The sequence below is a fragment of the Bos mutus genome, chromosome 2 (assembly GCF_027580195.1).
Source record: "Bos mutus isolate GX-2022 chromosome 2, NWIPB_WYAK_1.1, whole genome shotgun sequence".
NCBI classification, from domain to species: domain Eukaryota; kingdom Metazoa; phylum Chordata; class Mammalia; order Artiodactyla; family Bovidae; genus Bos; species Bos mutus.
In genome coordinates, this window is record NC_091618.1 from 134,730,611 (window position 1) to 134,757,006 (window position 26,396).

At 46.0% G+C, this 26,396-nt stretch overlaps 2 protein-coding genes and 1 non-coding gene across 4 annotated transcripts; 2 read left to right on the forward strand and 1 right to left on the reverse strand.

Moving 5' to 3' along the window:
- Nucleotides 1-9,036: 9,036 nt before the first annotated feature.
- On the reverse strand, nt 9,037-14,037 carry IMP4 (IMP U3 small nucleolar ribonucleoprotein 4). Its single transcript, XM_070360044.1, has 10 exons — nt 13,726-14,037; nt 13,418-13,509; nt 13,164-13,272; nt 11,276-11,359; nt 10,472-10,581; nt 10,264-10,396; nt 10,024-10,178; nt 9,839-9,933; nt 9,646-9,719; nt 9,037-9,564 (listed from the first exon to the last, which is right to left on the reverse strand). Exons 1-10 carry the CDS (start codon nt 13,883-13,885, stop codon nt 9,452-9,454), a joined length of 1,125 nt encoding a protein of 374 aa, XP_070216145.1. The 5' UTR covers nt 13,886-14,037; the 3' UTR covers nt 9,037-9,451.
- CCDC115 (coiled-coil domain containing 115) lies at nt 13,657-18,276 on the forward strand. Of its 2 annotated transcripts, XM_014481656.2 has the most exons (6): nt 13,657-13,752; nt 14,019-14,307; nt 14,386-14,489; nt 14,578-14,660; nt 15,260-15,406; nt 16,917-18,276. In XM_014481656.2, the coding sequence occupies exons 2-6, from the start codon at nt 14,197-14,199 to the stop codon at nt 17,027-17,029; spliced, it is 558 nt and encodes a 185-aa protein (XP_014337142.1). In that variant the 5' UTR covers nt 13,657-13,752; nt 14,019-14,196; the 3' UTR covers nt 17,030-18,276. The 2 variants fall into 2 exon arrangements, with proteins under 2 accessions (XP_014337142.1, XP_005888642.1); XM_005888580.3 differs by lacking the exon at nt 13,657-13,752 and having other exon boundaries at nt 14,058-14,307; nt 15,275-15,406.
- Nucleotides 18,277-18,988: 712 nt separating this feature from the next.
- On the forward strand, nt 18,989-19,060 carry TRNAE-UUC (transfer RNA glutamic acid (anticodon UUC)). The gene has a single exon. It is a non-coding gene; the product is annotated as a tRNA-Glu (tRNA).
- The last annotated feature ends 7,336 nt before the right edge of the window (nt 19,061-26,396 follow it).

A 26,396-nucleotide genomic window follows, 5' to 3' on the forward strand; every position in this document is an offset into this window, starting at 1 on the left:
TGGGGATAGTGGACACCAGAGTAAAGGGGGAATATCCACTGCAGATCACAAGAGGGCTTTCTGAACCCTGCTAGCAGTGAATGTCATCGGTTGTCAGTAGTCACTGGAAACTGGTGACCTGGAGTGCAGAGACAACACTGAGGCTCAGTGAGCCCTGCATATCTGTGGTGGTGACCCGGAGGCAGGGCAGCTAATGCAGCAAATGGGTTCTGGGTAGTTGGGGGAATCTCTGTTCCACTAGGGACTGGGGGTGTGTTTGTCCAACAGGATGGGGTGTCTATCTGTCCCCCTGGTTTAGGGGACATCTGTCTATCCTGAGCACCTTTCTGATAGGCTGGGGTCTTTCTTACTGGCAGAGTTAAGTCTGTCAAGCCAAAGGTCTGGCTGGATAGCTGACTGGGTAGTAGGCTGTCTTTCCACTGACTGTCTCTGTGTCCAGTTGTGGCGCTTCGTCTATTCTTGAGGGATTCTGTCTTTCGGTTGGCTGGAAGCAGGGTGGGAGGGGTGTCGTGTCTGGACACAGGTCTCTCTGGATGCCTGGCTGGTCATCTTCCCAAATGTCTACGAATCTGTCCATTTGTTTGGCTGTCCTGCTATGTAGTCTGTCTTTGCGTGGGATTTTATCTAGAAGTCTGTCTTACCAGAGGTTTGTGTGTCTGTCTGCCTGTTTAGGGATCTATCTGCCTATCTGGCCTGTGAACAGAGTGGCTGAGACTTCAGTCCACCTGCCATGCTTCCACCATGGTTCACTGTTTCTGGCTGCACATTCAACCACAACTCCATACCCTCCTCCCCGCCCCACTCTATGTCCTCCTCTAGTTAAGCAGACTGCTATCCTGACACTGGCCACCCCTCCATGTCTCTTCAACATCCAGATTCTTCTGGCTTGCCCTCCACTCAGCTCAGGCATTGGGTGTGGGAGGTGGGAAGACCACCAAGACCTCCTCCAGCAGCCACGGCTCACCCCTCTCCATTATCCCAGAGAACTGCAAGCTGTGTTCTTGCAATGGGACTCACTGCTGCTGCTGGTCCTCTTGTACACACTCCTGGAGGCAAGCAGTGGGAGCAGCTGGCACTGTCCTGCAGGTCCTGGGCACTCCAACACCCACATGCCAGTCTGCCGCCTGCTTGCCAGCTCAGAGGCCAGCAACAGAGCCAAGTGGACAGGGTGCTGGAAGGTGATCAGGGAAGCTTTCACAATACTATGCAGAGCCCAGCCTAGGCTGTTGTTACAAAGGGGAAATCGTAAACAGGAGACACCACCTTCACCTAGAAAGCTTGTGAGGAGACAGTCTGAGACTACTGAAATCCCTACTGAAAAGTTCTTCTCCAACTTCCTTTTTTAACTAGGCCACAAGAGGGAAGAAGAAATTTGAAAAAACTCTCCCACTGCTCTACTCTGTTAAGAACCTTTGGTTGGGTGGGCTTACCTATTGGCCCATCTACAACTCTGCCATTTGGCAAACAGAAAAATGCCACTCACTCCAGTTATAAATGCCAGTTTGCATTCACCAGTGACTGGTGCTAACTGCCTTTGTGAGGGCTTTTATTCCAGACTCTGGAAACTCTACAAGACAAACCAATTTCCTAACTGAATAAATTACAAAGAAAAAAGTTAAAGAGAACACAAATGCTCATAGCAGCATTATTCAAAACAGCCCCAAAGTGAGAAACCAAATTTCATAAACTGATGGATAAAGAAAATATGGTGTACACCGTTAGGGTCCACAAGGGGCTCATGGCGTATTGTTAAAAAAAATGGCCCATTGTAGGTGACCTGACAAAGGAGATGAAGTCACAGTGACCACAATGCCCTGGTGGCGGACTGTTTTTTCCTTAAAGCAATATCCTGTTTTTCCCTGCTGGTGCCAGTGTCTCAAGACTACATGGCCACCAGTCTCTATAGGGTCTCTGGTCCTGGCACACACGAGGTTGATTTGAGCCCTCTGAGCATCTCTGGCAAGTTTGGGGTTTGATTCTAAGCATGAACTCGCCTCTCCTACCGTCTTGCTGGGGCTTCTCAGCCCTTGGACTTGGGGTATCTCCTCACAGCTGCTCCAGTGCCACGAAGCTGCTGCTCGAGCCTACTGTCTTGCTGGGGCTTCTCCGACCTTGAACATGGGGTGAGTATCTGTGTTTGAGTATCTCCAGTGGAGGTATGGGTCAGCAGTGGACTGCCGCAGGGGCAGGGGCTCTGGGTGCAGCAGACCTGGGTATGGCATAAGCCCTCTTGGAGGAGGTCGCCATTAACCCCACCATAGTGCTGCCAGGACTTACAAAGGCCTTCGAAATAGACTCTTGGAGGGCACAAACAGAACCTCGTGCATACCAGGACCCAGGAAAAAGGAGCAATGACCCCACAAGAGACTGACCCAGACTTGCCTGTGAGTGTCCAGGAGTCTCCAGAGGAGGTGTGGGTCAGTGGTGGCCTGCTGCAGGGTTGGGGGCACTGAATGTAGCAGAACACACTGGGGGCCTTTTGAAAGAGGTCACCATTATCTTCACTGGATTCCCTGGTGGCTCAGACGGTAAAGCGTCTGCCCGCAATGTGGGAGACCCGGGTTCGATTCCTGAGTTGGGAAGATCCCTGGAGAAGGAAATGGCAACCCACTCCAGTACTCTTGCCTAGAAAATTCCATGGATGGAGGGGCCTGGTGGGCCTCCACCATAGTTTGGCCCCAGGTAAATAACAGGGGAGGGAACACAGCTCCACCCATCAACAGAAAATTGGATTAAAGATTTACTGAGCATGGCCCTGCCCATCAGAACAAGACCCAGTTTCTCCCTCATCAATCTCTCCCATTAGAAAGCTTGCATAAGCCTCTTACCCTTTTCTATTTGAGTGCAGACAGACTGAAAACCACAATCACAAAAAACTAACCAATCTGATCACATGGATCACAGCCTTGTCTACCTCAAAGAAACTATGAGCCATGCTGTGTAGGGCCACCCAAGACCGATGGATCATGGTGGAGAGTTCTGACAAAACGTGGTCTACTGGAGAAGGGAATGGCAAAACACTTCAGCATTCTTGCCTTGAGAACCCCATGAACAGTATGAAAAGGCAAAACGATAGGACACGGAAAGATGAACTCCCCAGGTTGGTAGGTACCCAATATGCTACTGGAGATCAGTGGAGAAATAACTCCAAAAAGAATGAAGGGATGGAGCCAAAGCAAAAACAATACCCAGTTGTGGATGTGATTGGTGATGGAAGCAAGGTCTGATGCTGTAAAGAGCAATACTGCACAGGAACCTGGAATGTGAGGTCCATGAATCAAGGCAAATTGGAAGTGGTCAAACAGGAGATGGCAAGAGTTAATGTCGACATTTTAGCAATCAGTGAAATAAAATGGACTGGAATGGGTAAACTGAACTCAGATGACCACGAATATCTACTATGGGCAAGAATCCCTTAGAAGAAATGGAGTAGCCCTCACAGTCAACCAAAGAGTCTGAAACGCAGTACTTGGATGCAATCTCAAAAATGACAGAATGATCTCTGTTCATTTCCAAGACACACCATTCAATATCATAGTAATCCAAATTTATGCCCCGACCAGTAATGCTGAAGAAGCTGACGCTGAATGGTTCTGTGAAGACCTACAAGACTTTCTAGAACTAACACCCCCAAAAGATTGCCTTTTCATTATAGGAGACTGGAATGCAAAAGTAGGAAGTCAAGAGATACTCAAAATTAACAGACAAGTTTGGCCTTGGAGTATAGAATGAAGCAGGGCAAAGGCTATAGAGTTTTGCCAACTGAACGCACTGGTCATAGCAAACACCCTCTTCCAACAACACAAGAGAAGACTCTACCCATGGACATCAACAGATGGTCAATACTGAAATCAGATTGATTATATTCTTTGCAGCCAAAGATGGAAAAGCTGTAAACAGTCACCAAAAAGAAGACTGGGAGCTGACTGTAGCTCAGATCATGAACTTCTTATTGCCAAATTCAGACGTAAATTGAAGAAAGTAGGGAAAACCACTAGATCATTCAGGTATGACCTAAATCAAATCCCTTACAATTATACAGTGGAAGTGACAAACAGATTCAAGGGATTAGATCTGATACAGTGCCTGAAGAACTGTGGAGGTTTGGGACATCGTACAGGAGTCAGGGATCAAGACCATCTCCAAAAAAAAAACAAATGCAAAAAAGAAAAATGGCTGTCCAAGGAGGCCTTACAAACAGCTATGAAAAGAAGAGAAGCAAAAGGCAAAGGAGAAAAGGCGAGATACACCCATGTGAATGCAGAGTTTCAAAGAACAGTAAGGAGAGAAAAAAGCATTCCTCAGTGATCAGTGCAAAGAAATAGAGGAAAACAACAGAATGGGAAAGACTAGAGATCTCTTCAAGAAAATCAGAGATACCAAGGGAACATTTCATGCAAAGATGGGCTTGATAAAGGACAGAAATGGTATGGACCTAACAGAAGCAATGATATTAAGAGATGGCAAGAAAAGATTGTCACAACCCAGATAATCATGATGGTATGATCACTCACCTAGAGCCAGACGTCCTGGAATGCAAAGTCAAGCAGGCCTTAGGAAGTGTCACTACGAACAAAGCTAGTGGAGGTGATGGGATTCCAGTTGAGCTATTTCAAATCTGAAAAGATGATGCTGTGAAAGTGCTGCACTCAATATGCCCACAAATTTGGAAAACTCAGCAGTGGCCACAGGACTGGAAAAGGTCAGTTTTCATTCCAATCCCAAAGAAAGGCAATACCGAAGAATGCTCAAACGACCGCATAACTGCACTCATCTCACATGGCAAGGAAAGTAATGCTCAAAATTCTCCAAGCCAGTATGTGAACTATGAACTTCCAGACGTTGAAGCTAGTTTTATAAAAGGAAGAAGAACCAGAGATCAAATTGCCAACATCCGCTGGACCATCAAATAAGCAAGAGAGTTCCAGAAAAACATCTATTTCTGCTTTATTGACTATGCCAAAGCCTTTGACTATGTGGATCACAAGAAACTGTGGAAAATCCTTAAAGAGATGGGAATACCAGACACCTGGCCTGCCTCTTAAGAAATCTGTATGCAGGTCAGGAAGCAACAGTTAGAACCGGACATGGAACAAGAATGGTTCCAAATAGGGAAAGGAATATGTCAAGGCTGTATATTGTCACCCTAATTAACTTATATGCAGAGTACATCATGAGAAACACTGGGCTGGAGGAAGCTCAAACTGGAATCAAGATTGCTAGGATAAATATCAATAACCTCAGATATGCAGATGACACCACCCTTATAGCAGAAACTGAAAAAGAACTAAAGAGCCTCTTGATGAAAGTGAAAGAAGAGAGTGAAAAAGTTGGCTTTAAGCTCAACATTCAGAAAACGAAGATCATGGCATCTGGTCCCATCACTTCATACCAAACAGATGGGGAAACAGTGGAAACAGTGACAGACTTTATTTTCGGGGGCTCCAAAATCACTGCAGATGGTGACTGCAGCCATGAAAATAAGACACTTGCTCCTTGGAAGAAAAGTTATGACCAACCTAGACAGCATATTAAAAAGCAGAGACATTACTTTGCCAACAAAGGTCCGTCTAGTCAAAGCTATGGTGTTTCCAGTAGTTAGGTATGGATGTGAGAGTTGGACTATAAAGGAAGCTGAGCGCAGAATTGATGCTTTTGAACTGTGGTGTCAGAGAACTCTTGAGAGTCCCTTGGACTTCAAGGAGATCCAACTAGTCCATCCTAAAGGAAATCAACCCTGAATATTCACTGGAAGGACTGATGCTGAAGCTCAAACTCCAATACTTTGCCCACCTGATGCAAAGAAGTGACTCTTGGAAAAGTCCCTGATGCTGGAAAAGATTGAAAAGATTGAGGAGAAGGAGACGACAGAGGATGAGATGGTTGGATGGCATCACGGACTCGACGGACATGAGTCTGAGTAAACTCTGGGAGTTGGGGATGGACAGGGAGGCCTGGCGTGCTGCAGTCCATGGGGTCGCAGTCAGACATGACTGAGTGACTGAACTGAAAACTGAAACATGACCACCCGACCGTGAGAACCCTCCGAATTCAAGATCACAAGACCCCAGCTGTGAGCTTAACTAAGGACTCCTCCCTTCGAGGCATAATTTCCCATCGATAGGGTATAAGAAAGGTTGGCTATAAAGGGAGAGCACTGGTTTCTAAGGTAGATCCGTTCCTCTCTTCCTATAATGTATCTTTCTCTGCCGGACTGCCTCGGTCACCTTACATACACATATAATAGAATACTATTTAGCAACAAAGAGGAATGAACTAGATACTACAACATAAATTTTGAAAACAACACTGAGAAGTGTGAAATATTTCCTGCCGTATCAGTAGGCAAGAATGTCACTGCCATCAGTGATTTCAGGCTTCTAAACGTGAATGAGAGCTCCCAAAAGGGAAAACAATGCCTGTGATCCAGTAGATCCTGCTACCCCGCCCCACAGTGATTGCTAAGGAGCCTGGGGTGGGGTGGGGGTGGAGTTGCTGGATGTAAGCAAAAGTAGCAGTCTTCTGTTACCCCTTACAGTGAAAGAGGAATTAAAAATGTGAACACTCAAAAAGCAAGATTGCGAGATTTGGTCCCAGATAGCAGAAGTGCATATGAAAGGAAAGAGTTCAGTGAGCCCAGAAACTTGCATCTTCCCATATAAAGAAGAGCACTAAATTCCTTGAGACATCCGGTTTTCCTTAATTAACAATAACCTTTGATGTTCAGACTGCCTGCCCTCTTTGTTTCAAACTTCTATATATATGCCTGCCTCCCTCTCCAGCCTCTTCAGAACAGTTCCTCAGGGCTACCTGAGATGCTGTTTCCCGGGCTTGAAGTCCTAAACATTCCCACCAAATAAAATAACTTATTATGCTCAGGTTGTGACTATTCTTTAGTCAACAGAAGCCAGTCACAAAACACTACAAATTGTATGATTCCATTCCGTTACCGAGTGTAAGCTCATACTAAGCTCGCTGCACAACAGGCAGGTTCAAGAGATGAGTCACTGAGACAAGGAATACACTTTATTCAGAAAGCCAGCAAACAAAGATAATGGGTTTGAACCATCTTTCCTGTGTCTGAATTCAGGCTCCTTTACACCAAAAGGGGAGGGAGAAAAGTCAAACACTTCCTGGTTCCCATTCGCCTCCAGAGGGGATGGGTTAATTTCTTCCTCCCTGCAATTACTCACAGCTGGGCCTGGTCAGGATGTTTCCTGGAGCTAAACAAAGGTATTTCAGCCTAACACTCATTACCTGGAAGCAAGGTTCCCAGAGATGGGCCATTATGTATAATTTAAGCTTGTGGAGGCAACATCCCTTTAGTGAATAACTTGTAATGGAATACAAGATTCTTCTCTATCACAGTTCCTATGGAATGTCCAGAGTAGGCAAGTCTATAGAGACCAAAAGTAGATGAGTGGTTACAAGGTGCTGAGAGTTGGGAGAAGATTGGAAAGGAATGGGAAGTGACAGCTAAAGAGCACGGCGTTTCTTTAGAAGGGACAAAAATGGCCTAAAGTTAGATTGTGGTGATGACTGTACAACCCTGTGAATATAATTAAAAAATATTTAACTGTATACTTTAAACAGATGAATGGTGCTGACATGCATTATATCTCAATAAAGCTGTTTTAAAAAGGACAAGAGAATTGTCAACCATTTGCAATGAAATGCACCTAAGTTGTATCCTGGTTCAAATGAACATACCATATCAGGGAAAACTGAACATTAACTGGATATGTAGAGTAGAATCTGGAATAACTATTGATTTTTTTAAGTGTGACAGTGCTATATTACTTTTGTTGAGTCTTATTTTTTAGAGCTATATGGAAATATTTTTGGATGAAATGATATGCATCTGGGATTTGCTTCAAAATAAGTGAAGTAGATATAGGGAGAGGGTGCAGCTACAAAGTGGGTTGTTGTTTAGTTACTAAATCCTTTGCGACCCCATGGACTGTAGCTGGCCAGGTTCCTTGGTCCAAGACATTTCTCAGGCAAGAATATTAGAGTGGGTTGCCATTTTCTTCTGTAGAGGATGTTCCTGACTCAGGGATCAAACCTGTGGCTCCTGCGTCTCCCCTGTGTCCTGCATTGGCAGGCGGATTCTTTACTTCTGAGCCACCAGGATACTGTTCAATGAGATGGGCTTCATGGACTCACTGTACAGTCCTCTTTGCTCTTATTCTGGAATTCTCCACAATTAAAAGACTTAAAACAATCTATCAACGTAGAGGTAAACAACTTTCTATAAAGAGCTAACGGATCTCAGAGAACACACATATAGCCAATGAATATTTGAATATTTATGACATCTATTACGAGATTCCCTAGTGGATTAGATGGTAAAGAAGCCGCCTGCAATGCAGCACACCCGGGTTCAATTCCTTGGCTCAGGAATATCCCCTGGAGGAGGGCATGGCTATCCTCTCCAGTATTCTTGCCTGGAGAATCCCATGGACAGAGGAGCCAAGTGGGCTACGGTCCATGGGGTTGCAAAGAGTCAGACATGACTGAGCAACTAACACTAGCATCTGTTATAATTTTAAAAATACATTCAGTTGAGGAACAATTTTGCACCTAGAGCTTGACCAAGTCTGACAGTCCCCAGTTATGACAAGGACACAGGAAACACTCAGATCTACTGACGGTGGCTGGAAGAGACAGCCTTTTAGAGGACAATTCAGCAGCATCTATAATCATTTTCAAGACACAGTTCCACTTGCAGCAGTTTACTCATCAGATATACTTGCATAAATATGCACAGACATTATGTTCAGTGTTCCTGAAGCAATGTTTGTGGTTGTTAAAACAGGAAACAAGTTGAGTCTGTGCCCAGCAAAAAGTGGTGAATTCACATACCAGACATCCTTGATAACTTAAGAGAGATCCTCGGTAATCTAGGGAGATTCTAAAGAGATCCTTAAAGGGAAAGATGGCCACATAAAGCTTCCCCCTGCTTGTGAACCCAAGTGCACTGGGTTCTCTGAAGAACTTGAATTACACTCAAAGGCGACCACAATGAAATGAATACATGGTTTACATCTTGTTTATTTTCTGCCTGCCCTGGCTGAAAGCTGGTCCCCAGGGCGACCCTCTGCTGTGAGACTTCTGTGCTCACACTTTTATTCCCATTCCCAGATGATGAATGTACACGGCCACTAACAGCAGCACCAGATCTCCCAGGGTAGCAGCAAACCCTCCCAACAGCACAGGAGCTAGTCACTGCATCAGGTCTGCCTTGTCCTACACACAATGTCACTACCGGGCCTGAGGACGTCCCAGAGCTGCCAGGTCCGCACCTGAGGAGACCCCCACACCTTTCACACTCAACCCGACAGACCTGCCCTGACCACTTAAGAGGTAAACACAGTGCTACAGCAACTAGATTTTATCTGACCTCTCCCCACCTCCCAGGTCCAGGTCCACATCCTCATTAGTGAGTGGGCTACTCAGCACTCAGGAAGACTCTCTTGTGTGCGGTGTTGGTGTAGGGGTGCCAGCGCCACTCCACGTCTGCAGTGGCCTCCTGTTCCAGCGTGCCCAGGCGGATCATGTACACTGGGGGAAGGGGATGAGATATAGTCACCTACATATCCAGCACTGCCCACCACCAGATGTAGGAGAAAGCCCCAAACTCACACTTCAGCTCAAAGCGCGGCCCAACCTCGGTCAGCTCCACATTGCGGTGGTTGGTCTTCTTGTATACATGGTGCCTGGGGCAAAGGGGACAGGGCAGGGTTGAGCGGAGGCAGGGAGCAGCTGCAGGATAAACAACAAACAGTACAGGGACATAAAGGTGGGGACATCACTTGAGCCCAGCCAACAGACCTACCGGAAGGAGATGTAGTCGTCCTGGTTGGCGAAGGTGATAACCCGGTGGCTGTCATCTTTGGGCACAGGGAACAGGTAGCGGAGTATGTCAGAGACCTAGGGCAGCAGGAAGAAAAGCCTAAAATGCCTGGCCTAGCACCCCCCAGCCCCCAGCCCTCAGCCCCCAGCCCATGGCCGCAGACTCACCCGCTTACCCAGGCGGGAGGAGAAACCATGCATGATGAGATGAGGTTTGGCCTCTGATGCAGTGCCCAGGTCAGGGATGTCATGCCTCATGACTACGTTGCACAGTGTGAAGTATGCAGTTGGGCCAAAGGGCAGGTGGCTGACAATGAGCCCCACTGGCAGGGCCACACAAGCCGTTAGAGACCCTCTGCTCCTACCCAGCCACCCTCGCAGCACCGAGCTCCCTCCCACCAGCCTTACCGGGTGTGCCTCGATGCTCGTGGACAACCAGCAGGTCAGTGACCCCATTGGCTTTGCAGGCTCGCACCAGAGCTCCTACCTCATGCCGGCCACGGTTCATGCGCTGGGCACCAGGGAACACCAACTTCAGCTCCTGCATGTGAACTCCCTCTGGTTAGGATGGGGCTCCGAGTGTCTGAACACCTCCCACTCACGCCTGTCGTCATACCTTTGCAAACATCTTAAGGCGGGAACTGGGATCTCGGGAGGTAGTAATCATGACCTTGGGATCCTCAACCCCTGCCCAACGATACTCATCATCTATGTGGTTGGTCACACCTGTTTGGAGCATGAGGCACGAGAACACAATATTGCCGAGGGAAGTGAAATGCTAACGTGTGGTGGCCAAATCCACCCAGAACACTGTCTGACAATACCTTCAAGAATGGAAATGCTCTGTATCTGCTCTGGGCAACAGGGTGGCCCCTGGCCAAACTGGCTACAAGCACAAGTGTGATTGGGGAACTGAATCTATTTGATTTTAGTTCATTTAAGCTCCGGTAATCACACGGAACAAGTAGCTGCCATGTTAGCGCAAGTCCAGATTCTGTTAAGGCCCATAGTAACAGACTCCTTTACCTCACAACAAATATTTATGCTGTGATTCCTTTCATATTTGTTGAATAACGGAATGAATCAAACATCTGGATACCAATGAAGTCCTGGTAGCTGAGAACACGAATAAAATGACACTGTTCTGTCCCAGCAGAACCTACATTCCTAGTGAGAGGGCCAATTAACAGACAAAACAAAGTACAAAGTGGGGTAATACTGTGCCATGTAAACAGAATTGGGAGCACTCAGTGAGAGGGCCCCTGAGGTGTCATCTGTGCACAGCCACAAGGGTGCCTGGAAGACCATTTCAGGATCAGGAGCTTCACAGCCTTTCTTCAAGGTGTCTCAGGAATGACACGGAACTTAGTGGGCTCAAGTGCAGGAAGAGAAGCTGGCCCATAGAGTCCGGGAAGGTCACCTTCACCGCCGGCATCATCAAACTCCAGGGACCCCTGTAAGGCCAGAGCTTCCCTGCGTAACTCGGTGGGAATCAGGCGGTTCTCTGCAGGGGGAAGACAGAGAGGTTGAGAGAGACATGCATAGAACCTTCAGTTTTTACAACACTGTACAAACTTGATAGGAAAACACCCCTTTACTCCTTTCTGAGCAGAGAGCTGATATTTAATTAGAGGTGGAGGTGGTAATGAAACAATTATTTTTTGGCTATATGCCACCTTGTTAAGAGTGTTTATAGGTGATTTCATTTACTGTGGGTCCTGAGTGTCAAGACTTGAGAGTTTTCTAAAATATCTAACCACAAGTATGCATTCCCTTTGTAGTCAGAAAAAAAATTAACAATGTTAAAAAAATAAATGGAAACTACTCATTCTATATGAAGGTGGATCAGAAACCCTCAAACCCTCTGATATTAAAATCATTCATCGTGCTCTGGGTCAGAGGTTCCCTCTGTGAACTAAAGCTAGATTTGGCAGAAGGGCTGGGCTGTGTGGCCGTGCCCACTTTGGAGCATGTCCTTGAACCCCGCACTTCTCTCTAACATACCCTGGACAAACTCTTGCATACTGAAGACAGTGTTCACAGCAGCAGGGCTGACGCAAACTAAAAATAAGCTGTCCACCCCCCACAGGGAATTGGATGAAGACCCTGTGGAATATTTACCTGCAGGAGCCCCACCTACACTCAATGGATCTTAGTAACGATGCCAAACAAAAACATAATGTGGCAAAAGAATACACAAAACCTAATACTACCTAAAATCAACCAATATGATTTAATATTACAAACAAGCATGATACAGGAAAAAAAGAAGAGGAAGGAAATGGCTTATTTTTAATCAATATTTAATACTGTGGTTCTCTAGGTCGGGGGAAATATTTCTAAACTTCAATATATTTATCATTTTCATTTCTTAATGTGAGCAGATAGGTCATTACATCAGGAGCTCAGTCCCAACAGACTCTCTACGGGATCCATGGGCAGCAGTCCGCCAGGTTCCTCTGTCCCTGTAATTTTCCAGGCAAGGATACTGGAGTGGGTTGCCATTTCCTCCTCCGGGTTCGAACCCACACCTCTTGCATCAGCAGGGTAGATTCTTTTACCACTAGCGCTGAGAAGCTCTGTATTACATTATGCTTGACATAAATATACATACACATACTTTACATGTCTAAAACCTAAGACCATCAAAGTGAATTTAAAACGGAGGTACTGAGTTGATGTACTATCAGGAAACAGAGCTCCACCAACACAAGAACCAACAAGATACATATAAATAAAGCATTTCCAATCAGGCACGTGTGACAGACTTTTAACAGTAGTGCAAATGGAAAGTGGGCAAAATATTGCAAAGTTAAATTCCTAATTTACAACGCAAATAAAACTAAGTTCTACACGAATTAACAGTTTTCAAACACAAGGGACTTGTAACAGCAGTAAAGGACAATCAGATATTACCTTGTAGTGACAACAAGTAGCAAGAACAGAAACGATGCAGGGGAAATATGTATAGGACCACGTGAAATGTTTAAATCTGGAAAGGCCTAGACACTGCAACTTAGCGACTAAACAACAAAGACACTGTAAATAAAATTAATAAGCAAGCTGTAAAATATGGATACTGTAACATAAATGACAAGTAATTCATACGATCTTGAAAGGAATATTTGCAAACCATGAAGAAGATCGAACAGTTAAGGGAAATGACCAGTAAATACGTGAAAAAATACTCACCACTCTAACACAAGTAAATGCTAATTAAACGCCTTTTACAGCTTTGGGGCCTGTTTCCCGTTGGGTTTTAAAACTAAGGTCTCTAGAAAAGATCGGAAAGCGGGGGACACACGTACCCTCAAGCGCGCGCCGAACCTTGTCCTTCCTCTCCTGGGCCGTTCGCTCAGCCTCCTCTCGTGCCTTGCGGTACAGGTATTCGCGGCGAAGGCGGGCCTCGCGGCGCAGCTGGGGAAGAGCGGGCCCATTCAGACGACCCGTTTTCTCCAAGCAAAGCAGGCTCCAGAAACATACGCCCCGACCCCACCGGCCACAACCCCAGCCTCCACTAGCCCCCGACCTCCAAAACAGGAGTTTAAAACATCCCTCCTACCATCCTGAGGGCAACTTCCACGTGGGTCCAGGAGAATCTTTGGATACCGCTTGCGCAACGCAGTCCTCGCCTCCGCGGTCCTCGCTTCCGCCCTTAACCAAAAGTCGGTAGAGACCTCACTGGATTCCGCTGATTCCTACAATGCCCGAAGTTAAAATGGCGAACAGAAGGTGGGAGTAGCAAAGCGATTGGCCAGATTGAAGCGCGTGCTCACTGAAGCAACCAATAGGTAGGATAGGGAGGCAAGGTGCTGTCACGTGACTTAGACCGGCAGTTAATAAAGGCGACAGCCCGGCTTCACTACCTACGGCGAGGAGGTGAATGTTCGTTTGAAGGTGAGGAGTCCCTAAAATAATCATAACTGTAGCTCCAGCAGCTGTAAAAGCTGTACAGCGATTGACCAGATGATCGCCTACCCGCCCATTCTGAAATTAAAGCCGCCCCTCTAAAATGGACGCCTCGTTTCATCGCCACCCCGACAACCCTACGTTTAAATCGCGGCCGCTTCCAGAAGTGATTCGGAGATACCCACAGCTCTTGCCGACTGTCCGGGTGGCTGGTGCCCTTCGGATGCTTGCCTGACGACGGTTATCACTTCCAGGGTCGCAGCTCTGAGGCCGCGCTGATCCTGAAAAGCGCAAAGCAGCCAGCCACAATCCACCCACGACTGGGAACGCCCCCGAGAGGGCGGGCCTCGCACGCCTATTGGCTGTCCTGCTAGGACTGCGGACACTGATTGGGCGACCTGTCAGGAGCCGGCTCTCGACTCTGCGAAGCAGATGGCTTCTCGGGATCTGCGGGCCGAGGTGGACTTTGTTCTCCTGCAGCTCCTCGGAGACCTGGAGCAACTGGAGGCGAAGCGGCAGGCGCTAAACGCCCGGGTGGAGGAGGTGGGAGCTTCGGGCGGGAGGCGGGCTGGGCGGCGCACGGAAGTTACTTTGTTTCACCTCTCTCTTCTCTCTTCCCAGGGCTGGCTCTCGCTCTCCAAAGCGCGCTATGCCATGGGTGCCAAGTCAGTAGGGCCCCTGCAGTATGCGTCCCACATGGAGCCCCAGGTCCGCGTCGGCACCAGGTGAGGAGCCTTGCATGCTGCAGCGGGTGGGCGGGCAGAGGGCCGGGCCGGGGCCGCCAAAGGTCCAATCTCCCTTCTCGTTCTGTAGCGAGGCTCAGGACGGACTCCAGAAGTTCTGGATGGTGAGGGCCGGCACCCAGACTCCAGAGGAGGTGGGATCCCGCGAGGCAGGTGAGCTCCCCCTCTTCTTCCCGTAGGGTCCCTTCCCATATAAAAGACAAAATGCATGGGACGTCTGAGGAGATGATTTTATTTAGGCTGTTGCGATAGAGCGCGCCCCAATTTTGAAGATCAGAATATCTCAGCAGAGAGGTATTTTTGCCTTAGATTTATAGGGGGAATAGAAAGTTATGGGCGAGGTCCCTTACCGTTAGAATTGTTTTGCAGTCAGAGGAAGTCTCAGCTGAACAGAAGATGTTTATTTCTGTGTCTAGCTAGTTTAAGGGGGACAAATGTCTAATCCCAGTTAATCATTCATGAGACAATGGGGAGTTGAAGGGTGTGTCTGGCTTTTCAGCAGATTCAGGCAAAATGGCAGAAGTCTGTGTACCTTTTTCACAGGAAAACAAGGGGGGTCATTTGCTGGTTTTATGACAGTCAGTAAAAAAGAGTGGACAGACACAAGGGGAAGGGTAGTTCCTTGTAATAAGGTGTTTTCCGAAACATAAAACGAATTTTACAACAGTTGGTATTTTCTGGGATCTTGAGCTTAGATCGAGTTTAACATTGTCGCCAAGAAGACGGCCAGGTATTAATAACAAGACCCCTAGCCTTTCTTTCTTCAGCTCTGCGCAGGCGCAAGGGTCTCCCAAGGACCCCAGAGCCAGACTCCTCCCCAGCTCCCCAGAACCCTTTGAAATGGTTTGGAATCCTGGTTCCTCACAGTCTGCGACAAGCTCAAGCCAGCTTCCGGGAGGGTGAGTGACCCTGAAAGGGACCTATCTACCGTGAGTGCTAATGCCAGGCTTGGGATTAGTCTGCAAAAGGCTTTGCAGGTTTTCTCCATTTCAGACTTGTTGCACACCTACTATTTAAAAAAAAAAAAAAACATTTATTGGCTGTTGGCAGAGTTCAGGTTCATAGGAGGTGCTGGGGATACAGCAGGAAACAAAAGGTATAACACCCTCATGGGATCTTTATTGAGTGCAGAAAAACAACATGCATGAAAACAAATAAGTAGGCCCTAAATAAAATACCAGGCAATGAAAGTTGCTACGAAAAAATAAGGTAGAGAGAGTGCAATGGATGGCATAGCCTAGGGGAGCTGTTATGTATTTGGTAGCCTGGAAAGGCCTCTGAAGAGATGAAGGAAAGACCTTTGTTGGTGATCTGGGGGAACAGTGTTCTAGGTGCCAGGGACCAGCCAGGGCAGATCTCTGAGGTGATGTTACATCTGATATGGCAGAGAGGAGGCCAGTGGGCAAGAGTGGAGGTGGTGTGGACAATGGAAGACAGGATAAGTGGGGGGGTTGGGGGGGTGGAACTGCATGTTTTTTTGAGGAAACCACAGGATTTACTGATAGATCAATTCAGGAGTAAGGGAAGGAGAGCAGTGAAGGATGCGCCCAGTCTGTAGTCAGAATGCCTGAGAAGGTGAGGCGGGAGGGCCACAGAGCAGCAGCTGAGGTAGAGTCAGGAGTGATGTGGGGTATGTTCCTGGTATGGTGGAGATTTTGAGTGGATGGTTGGGTACATGTATCTGGAGTTTGGAAGAGGCCTGGACTGGAGAGAGAGATTTGAGAGCTCACTGCATAACACTGGTTTCGCTGACACAGCCACGGCATTAAAGTTGAAATGGGATGAGGTCAGCAGAGGTCCCAGGAATGTGAACAGGAAGTAAGGGGAAAAGAAGGGAAGAGGCCAGTCAAGAAGACTAAGGAGTGGGGCAGAAGCAACATCAGGAGGGTAAAGTGTTATCTGGAGGGAATGATCAGTGTGACCAGACAGTATGGCAGAAGACAGGACTGGCCAGTGGACTGGGTGGTGTGGAGGGCCCAGAGGACTTCCCAGCAGCTATTCCAGGAGAGGTATCAAGTGGAAGCAACATAGGTGTGGATCCAGAAAGTGGACCACTCTTGGGGGCAGAGAAAACAAGTAGAAGGAGAGAGGGCAAGAGTAGTGAGGGCCTGTGATAATGGAGAAAAGAAGGAATGATAAGGACAGAGACTATGTTATAATCTGTGAATTTTTAGTTCGTGGTGGGTGCTATAAGAGGGTCAAGGAAATTTGAGGGGGAGGTGACATTTTAGCAATGACCTGAAGAACTTGAGAGTATGAGTCCAGTGAGGTTCTCAAGGAGTCAATGCCAGCTGTACCTGGAATGTTTTAGGAATAGTTTGAAGGCCACAGTGGCCTGAGGGTGTCCAGAGCCCCTTGAGACATGTGGCACCATAAATACCACAGTGACAATCTCTTCTCGTCCTCTAGGTCTGCAGCTGGCTGCGGACATGGCCAGCCTTCAGAGCCGCATCACCTGGGGTCAAAGCCAGCTCCAGGAACTCCAGGAGAAACTCAAGCAGCTAGAACCCAGGGCTCCCTGACCTGTCACCACAGAAGCAAGGCAGTGGGAACAGCTATTCTTCGATGTGGCTCCCTTATCAGCCCTTCCTCCTTCACAGATTGCCCGCCACCCCAACTAGCTCCTGCTCCTTAATACTTCTCTGGTCTGCATGTTTCCAACTTTGTTAGGTGGGAAAGTCTGAAGAGGCAAACTGCATAATGTTCAAGGTTACTACTGTGAAACCACTGGTAAACTCACATTGTCCCAGGACACATTCATGTGGAGCAGTCACAAAGCCGTTAGGTTAGTTCATATTATTGAACAATAACAACTTCACGCATCAATTAGCTGTGGTTTTTCATTACTGGATGAAATACTACACAGCTAGTGGAAGGGAAGGACAAGAAGTAGGTGCTTCAGTTTCTCCAGATCCTTAAAACTGACTTTGATGGGGGGCAAAAAACATACATAGCTACACAGATCAGGACAGAATGATTCTGCGTTGATAGAAAAACACACGTATCTTGAGTAGATGGGAAATGCTTAGCAGGTTTTAAGCCAGAAAGTAAAAAGGATCTGACCTAAATTTTCAAGGGAACTCTTTCAAAAGACCATTCAGGTTTTTAAAAGACTGCCTTTCAAGAATGAGTCTTTTAATTTGTTGAGGGGCCAGAAACTCTGTGTCCTGGCTTCATTTTTCTATGGGCTTGTTGATATTTTTAGCAGTTTCTAGGAGCTTATGGGGGATGTTAGTTTTTTGTTTATGAGCTGTATCTTTTTTCCCAGTTTTTGTGTTTTAACTTCACTTATGGTGGGTTGTTGTTTTTTCTTTTAACTTTTTATTATAAAACACATTGCATTAAACTGCACAGAACAGTTGAATAGTGTAATGAGTAAGGTGAAAGCTCTCTCAGCTCTTGTGTTTAAATCAAGTTTCTTAGAACAGTTGAAATTATCAGGTAGCTATTTTATGATTTCTGGCTTTGGGATTGCAGTTGATGGGATAATAGAATTCTCCAGGGTTTTCCTCAAGAACTTTTGTATTCAAGTGAAGTATAGGGTGAGTCCTGCACTCAACTTCTTCTTTTCTACCATAGTTCATACAGTGGACCATCCTTAGCGCTGATTTGAAACGCCACCCTCTTCTTTCGATTAATCCCAGTGTTGTATACCCCTACCATATTTTGGCATTTCCATTTTTTTCATTGATCTTAATGGAAGTTAAGACACAGGTACCACAGTGTTTTAATTCTTGAGCCTTTAATAAAAATATACTTGAATCGCTGCTGCTAAGTTGCTTCAGTCGTGTCCGACTCTGTTCGACCCCAGAGAGGGCAGCCCACCAGGCTCCCCCGTCCCTGGGATTCTCCAGGCAAGAACACTGGAGTGGCTTGCCATTTCCTTCTCCAATGCATGAAAGTGAAATCGCAGTAGGGCAAATTTTCTGGTTGGATTGGAGGAAATTTGGAGAGGGGGCACCCTACCTTTGTTTGTGAAAAGCTTAATTGAAGCACTCAAATGGAAACAGTGTGACTGGAGGGGAAAAGGGCATCCCTCCCCCAACACAAAGTTTGCATTTCAGAGATTCTCAAGCCAAAATGAGCGAAGGTGAACACCGGGGAGGGGAGTGGCCCCGGGGAGAGAAGTCTTTTGTTTTAGACGTCAGTTGACAACGAAGGTCAAGCAATAGCCCTCCTTCATTTACTGTTTGAAACTAGGCTTCGAGGGCGCTCAAGGTCCAAGGCGCTTACAAGCGCCTCGTCACCCACCCTCGCTCGGGTTCTAGAGGGCGCTTTCGGGAGTAAGAATCCCTCCCTTCAAGAGACGCCCGGATGTGCTGACAAACACTGCGGAGGCGGAGCCGGGCTCGCGCAGCCGCAGTCAGGCCGAAATGCTACAAGTGCACGCAAAGCCTGAAGTGCGCAGGCGTGTGGATGAGCTGACGACAGGCTGACACAGAGGATATATATATGAATAAGAGACAAATACTTTCAGTGGTTCCCATATGGTCTAGCGGTTAGGATTCCTGGTTTTCACCCAGGCGGCCCGGGTTCGACTCCCGGTATGGGAACTAAAAATGTCCTTTTATTTGCCAAAGTTTTAGTTTTTTGCCTTTAGTACGTCTCAAGTCAAATTAACTGTTTCTTTCCGTTTAATCCTAGCGAAATCGATGCCCAGGAAGCTCCGGGGCCCATTCTTAAATGTTTTAATCATTGTCAATTTTCATCACATTATTAGCTAGTTGTTCTCTAACACTGAGTTACATAAGATACCTTATATACTGCTATATAATACAGTACCTTAATACTACAGAATTAATATTATTGTTTACATATTAAATATTTAATTTTTAAATATTAAACCTTCGCTGCGCAGAGCGTCCCTGCTCTCCGGCTCCTCCCTGAAGGGCTGTGAGGCAGGGAGAGGTGGAGCCCCACCGCTGCAGATTGGCGCAAGAGATTGCCGGCAAGCCCAAGGGTGAGCTGCTGCTGACCTGAGTCCGCGGAGGGGCGATGGGCTGGGTGCGGGGAGGAACTGGAGAGTTTCCTGAAAATTTTAACTTTCTTAGTCCTGTGGCTGCTGTGTTCCTCATGTGATCCAGTGGCTGGGGTTCCTGGTGAGAGGGTAACAGGCAGGAAGGCTCAGTGCAGTTCAGTTCAGGCGCTCAGTCGTGTCTAACTCTTTGCGACCCCATGAACTGCAGCACGCCAGGCCTCCCTGTCCATCACCAACTCCCAGAGTTCACTCAGACTCACGTTCATCGAGTCGGTGATGCCATCCAGCCATCTCATCCTCTGTCGTCCCCTTCTCCTCCTGCCCCCAATCCCTCCCAGCATCAGAGTCTTTTTCCAGTGAGTCAACTCTTCGCATGAGGTGGCCAAAGTACTGGAGTTTCAGCTTTAGCATCAGTCCTTCCAAAGAACATCCAGGACTGATCTCCTTCAGAATGGACTGGTTGGATCTCCTTGCAGTCCAAGGGACTCTCAAGAGTCTTCTCCAACACCACAGTTCAAAAGCATCAATTCTTCGGAGCTCAGCTTTCTTCACAGTCCAACTCTCACATCCATACATGACCACTGGAAAAACCATAGCCTTGACTAGACAGACCTTTGTTGGCAAAGTAATGTCTCTGCTTTTGAATATGCTATCTAGGTTGGTCATAACTTTCCTTCCAAGGAGTAAGCGTCTTTTAATTCCATGGCTGCAGTCACCATCTGTAGTGATTTTGGAGCCCAAAAAATAAAGTGTGACACTGTTTCCACTGTTTCCCCATCTATTTCCCATGAAGTGATAGGACCAGATGCCATGATCTTAGTTTTCTGAATGTTGAGCTTTAAGCCAACTTTTTCACTCTCCACTTTCACTTTGATCAAGAGGCTTTTTAGTTCCTCTTCACTTTCTGCCATAAGGGTGGTGTCATCTGCATATCTGAGGTTATTGATATTTCTCCCGGCAATCTTGATTCCAGCTTGTGCTTCTTCCAGCCCAGCGTTTCTCATGATGTAGTCTGCATATAAGTTAAATAAGCAGGGTGACAAAATACAGCCTTGACATAATCCTTTTCCTATTTGGAACCAGTCTGTTGTTCCATGTCCATTCTAAATGTTGCTTCCTGACCTGCATGTAGGTTTCTCAAGAGGCAGGTCAGGTGGTCTGGTATTCCCATCTCTTTAAGAATTTTCCATAGTGTGTTGTGATCCACACAGTCAAAGGCTTTGGCGTAATCAATAAAGCAGAAGTAGATGTTTTTCTGGAATTCTCATGCTTTTTCGATGATCCAGTGGATGGATGTTGGCAATATGATCTCTGGTTCCTTTTCCTTTTCTAGATCCAGCTTGAACATCTGGAAATTCTCAGTTCATATACGGTTGAAGCCTCACTTGGAGAATTTTCGGCATTACTTTGCTAGCATGTAAGATGAGTGTACTTGTGTAGTAGTTTGCACATTCTTTGTCATTGCCTTTCTTTGCGATTGGAATGAAAACTGCCCTTTTCCAGTCCTGTAGCCACTTCTGGTTTTTCCAAATTTGCTGGCATATTGAGTGCAGCACTTTCACAGCATCATTCTTTAGTATTTGAAACAGCTCAGCTAGAATTCTGTCACCTCCACTAGGTTTGTTAGGTAATGCTTCCTAAGGCCCACTTGACTTCACAATCCAGGATGTCTGGCTATAGGTGAGTAATCACACCATCATGGTTATCTGGGTCATTAAGATCTTTTTTGTACAGTTCTTCTGTGTATTCTTGCCAACTGCTCTTAATATCTTCTGCTTCTGTAAGGTCCATACCATTTCTGTCCTTAATTGTGTTCGTCTTTGCATGAAATGTTCCCTTGATATATCTCTAATTTTCTTGAAGTGATCTCTAGTCTTTCCCATTCTATTGTTTTCCTCTATTTGTTTGCATTGATTACTGAGGAAGGCTTTCTTATCTCTCCTTGCTATTCTTTGGAACTCTGCATTCAGATGCTTATATCTTTCCTTTTCTCCTTTGCCTTTTGCTTCTCTTCTTTTCTCAGCTATTTGTGAGGCCTCCTCAGACAACCATTTTGCTTTTTGCATTTCTTTTTCTTGAGGATGTTCTCGATCACTGCCTCCTGTACACTGTCCCAAACCTCCATCCATAGTTCTTCAGGCACTCATTAGATTTAATCCTTTGAACTTGTCACTTCTACTGTATAATCCTCCTAGTTATGGATGGCTCAGATGGTGAAGCGTCTGCCTGCAATGCGGGGGACCCAGTTTCAATCCCTGGGTCAGGAAGATCCCCTGGAGAAGGAAATGGCAACCCACTCCAGTACTTTTGCCTGGAATATTCCATGGACAGAGGAGCCTGGTAGGCTACAGTCCATGGGGTCGCAAAGAGTCGGACATGACTGAGCGCCTTCACTTTCACTGTATAATCATAAGGGATTTGCTTTAGGTCATACCTGAATGGTCTAGTGGTTTTCCCTCCTTTCTTCAATTTAAGTCTGAATTTGGCAATAAAGAGTTCATGATCTGAGCCACAGTCAGCTCCTGGTCTTGTTTTTGCTGAGTATATAGAGCTTCTCCAACTTTGGCTGCAAAGAATACAATCAATCTGATTTCAGTATTGACCATCTGGTGATGTCCATGTGTAGAGTCTTCTCTTGTGTTATTGGAAGAGGGTGTTTGCTTTGACCAGTGTGTTCACTTGGAAAAACTCTGTTAGCCTTTGCCTTGCTTCATTTTGTACTCCAAGGCCAAATTTGCCTGTTACTACAGGTGTTTCTTGACTTCCTACTTTTGCATTCCAAGCCCCTATAATGAAAAGGATATCTCTTTTGGGTGTTAGTTCTAGAAGGTCTTGTATGTCTTCATAGAACCGTTCAACTTCAGCTTATTCAGCATTATTGGTTGGGGCATAGACTTGGATTACCGTGATATTGAATGGTTTGCCTTGGAAATGAACAGAGATCATTTTGTTGTTTTTAAGATTGCATCCAAGGACTGCATTTCGGACTCTTTTGTTGACTGTGGTGGCTATTCCATTTCTTCTAAGGGATTCTTGCCCACAGTAGTAGATATAATGGTCGTCTGAGTTAAATTCACCCATTCCAGTCCATTACAAACCTTGTGTGCACCAGGACCCAGAGACTTCACAGAGACTGAGCCAGAACAGTGCTTGAGTGTCTCCTGTGGAGGTTTGGGTCAGCAGTGGCCTGCCATAGGGGCAGGGGCACTCATTTCAGCAGTGTATGCATGGGACATTTTGAAGGAAGTCGCCATTATATTCATTACCTCCACCATAGTTCGGACTCAGATCAAACAACAGAGAGGAAACACAGCCCCACCCATGAACAGAAATTGGATTAAAGATTTACTGAGCATGGCCCTGCCCATCAAAACAAGACCCAGTTTCCCCCTCAGTCAGTCTCTCTCATCAGAAAGCTTCCATAAGATTCTTATCCATCAGAGGGCCAACAGAATGAAAACCACACTCACAGAAAACTAATCAAACTGATCACATGGACCACAGTCTAGTCTAATTCAATGAAACTATGAGCCATGCCATTGTAGGGCCACCCAAGACGGGCAGGTCATGGTGGAGAGTTCTGACAAAATGTGGTCCATTGGAGAAGGAAATGGCAAACCACTTTAGTGTTCTTGCCTTGAGAACCCCATGAACAGTATGAAAAGGTGAAAAGATAGGACACTGAAAGGTGAACTCCCCAGGTCGGTAGGTGCCCAATACGCTACTGGAGATCAGTGGAGAAATAACTCCAGAAAAAATGGAGAGATGGAGCCAAAGCAAAAACAACACCCAGTTGTGGATGTGACTGGTGATAGAAGTAAAGTACGAAGCTGTAAAGAACAATATTGCATCAGATCAGATCAGTTGCTCAGTCGTGTCCGACTCTTTGCGACCCCATGAATTGCAGCATGGCAGGCCTCCCTGTCCATCACCAACTCCCGGAGTTCACTCAGACTCACGTCCATCGAGTCAGTGACGCCATCCAGCCATCTCATCCTCTGTCGTCCCCTTCTCCTCTTGCCCCCAATCCCTCCCAGCATCAGAGTCTTTTCCAATGAGTCAACTCTTCGCATGAGGTGGCCAAAGTACTGGAGTTTCAGCTTTAACATCATTCTTTCCAAAGAAATCCCAGGGCTAATCTCCTTCAGAATGGACTGGTTGGATCTCCTTGCAGTCCAAGGGACTCTCAAGAGTCTTCTCCAACACCACAGTTCAAAAGCATCAATTCTTCGGAGCTCAGCCTTCTTCACAGTCCAACTCTTACATCCATACATGACCACTGGAAAAACCATAGCCTTGACTAGACGGACCTTTCTTGGCAAATAATGTCTCTGCTTTTGAATATACTATCTAGGTTGGTCATAACTTTCCTTCCAAGGAGTAAGCGTCTTTTAATTTCATGGCTGCAGTCACCATCTGTAGTGATTTTGGAGCCCAGAAAAATAAAGTCTGACACTGTTTCCACTGTTTCCCCATCTATTTCCCATGAAGTATTGGGACCAGATGCCATGATCTTAGTTTTCTGAATGTTGAGCTTTAAGCCAACTTTTTCACTCTCCACTTTCACTTTGATCAAGAGGCTTTTTAGTTCCTCTTCACTTTGTGCCTTAAGGGTGGTGTCATCTGAATATCTGAGGTTATTGATATTTCTCCCGGCAATCTTGATTCCAGCTTGTGTTTCTTCCAGTCCGTTTCTCATGATGTAGTCTGCATATAAGTTAAATAAACAGGGTGACAATATACAGCCTTGACGTACTCCTTTTCCTATTTGGAACCAGTCTGTTGTTCCATGTCCAGTTCTAACTGTTGCTTCCTGACCTGCATACAAATTTCTCAAGAGGCAGATCAGGTGATCTGGTATTCCCATCTCTTTCAAAATTTTCCACAGTTTATTGTGATCCACACAGTCAAAGGCTTTGGCATAGTCAATAAAGCAGAAATAGATGCTTTTCTGGAACTCTCTTGCTTTTTCCATGATCCAGCGGATGTTGGCAATTTGATCTCTGGTTCCTCTAAAACCAGCTTGAACATCAGGAAGTTCACGGTTCACATATTGCTGAAGCCTGGCTTAGAGAATTTTGAGCATTACTTTACTAGCGTGTGAGATGAGTGCAATTGTGTGGTAGTTTGAGCATTCTTTGGCATTGCCTTTCTTTGGGATTGGAATGAAAACTGCCCTTTTCCAGTCCTGTGGCCACTGCTGAGTTTTCCAAATTTGCTGGCATATTGAGTGCAGCACTTTCACAGCATCATCTTTCAGCATTTGGAATAGCTTAACTGGAATTCCATCACCTCCACTAGCTTTGTTCATAGTGATGCTTTCTAAGGCCCACTTGACTTCACATTCCAGGATGTCTGGCTCTAGGTCAGTGATCACACCATCGTGATTATCTGGGTCGTGAAGATCTTTTTTGTACAGTTCTTCTGTGTATTCTTGCCATCTCTTCTTAATATCTTCTGCTTCTGTTAGGTCCATACCATTTCTGTCCTTTATCGAGCCCATCTTTGCATGAAATGTTCCTTTGGTATCTGTGATTTTCTTGAAGAGATCCGTAGTCTTTCCCATTCTGTTGTTTTCCTCTATTTCTTTGCATTGATGGCTGAAGAAAGGCTTTCTTATCTCTTCTTACTATTCTTTGGAACTCTGCATTCAGATGTTTATATCTTTCCTTTTCACATTTGCTTTTTGCTTCTCTTCTTTTCACAGCTATTTGTAAGGCCTCCCCAGGCAGCCATTTTGCTTTTTTGCATTTCTTTTCCATGGAGATGGTCTTGATCCCTGTCTCCTGTACAATGTCACGAACCTCAGTCCATAGTTCATCAGGCACTCTATCTATCAGATCTAGGCCCTTAAATCTATTTCTCACTTCCACTGTATAATCATAAGGGATTTGATTTAGGTCATACCTGAATGGTCTAGTGGTTTTCCCTACTTTCTTCAATTTAAGTCTGAATTTGGCAATAAGGAGTTCATGGTCTGAGCCACAGTCAGCTTCTGGTCTTGTTTTTGCTGATTGCATAGAGCTTCTCCATCTTTGGCTGCAAAGAATATAATCAATCTGATTTCGGTGTTGACCATCTGGTGATGTCCATGTATAGAGTCTTCTCTTGTGTTGTTGGAAGAGGGTGTTTGTTATGACAAGTGCATTTTCTTGGCCAAACTCTATTAGTCTTTGCCCTGCTTCATTCTGTATTCCAAGGCCAAATTTGCCTGTTACTCCAGGTGTTTCTTTACTTCCTACTTTTGCATTTCAGTCCCCTATAATGAAAAGGACATCTTTTTGGGGTGTTAGTTCTAAAAGGTCTTATAGGTCTTCATAGAACTGTTCAACTTCCGCTTCTTCAGCGTTACTGGTTGGGGGATAGACTTGGATTACTGTGATATTGAATGGTTTGCCTTGGAAACGAACAGAGATCATTCTGTCGTTTTTGAGATTGCATCCAAGGACTGCATTTCATACTCTTTTGTTGACCATGATGGCCACTCCATTTCTTCTGAGGGATTCCTGCCCGCAGTAGTAGATATAATGGTCATCTGAGTTAAATTCACCCATTCCAGTCCATTTCAGTTCGCTGATTCCTAGAATGTCAACATTCACTCTTGCCATCTCTTGTTTGACCACTTCCAATTTGCCCTGATTCATGGACCTGACATTCCAGTTTCCTATGCAATATTGTCTTTACAGCATCGGACCTTGCCTGTATCACCAGTCACATCCACAGCTGGGTATTCTTTTTGCTTTGGCTCCATCCCTTCATTCTTTCTGGAGTTATTTCTCCACTGATCTCCAGTAGCATATTGGGCACCTACTGACCTGGGGAGTTTCTCTTTCAGTATCCTATCATTTTGCCTTTTCATACTGTTCATGGGGTTCTCAAGGCAAGAATTCTGAAGTGGTTTGCCATTCCCT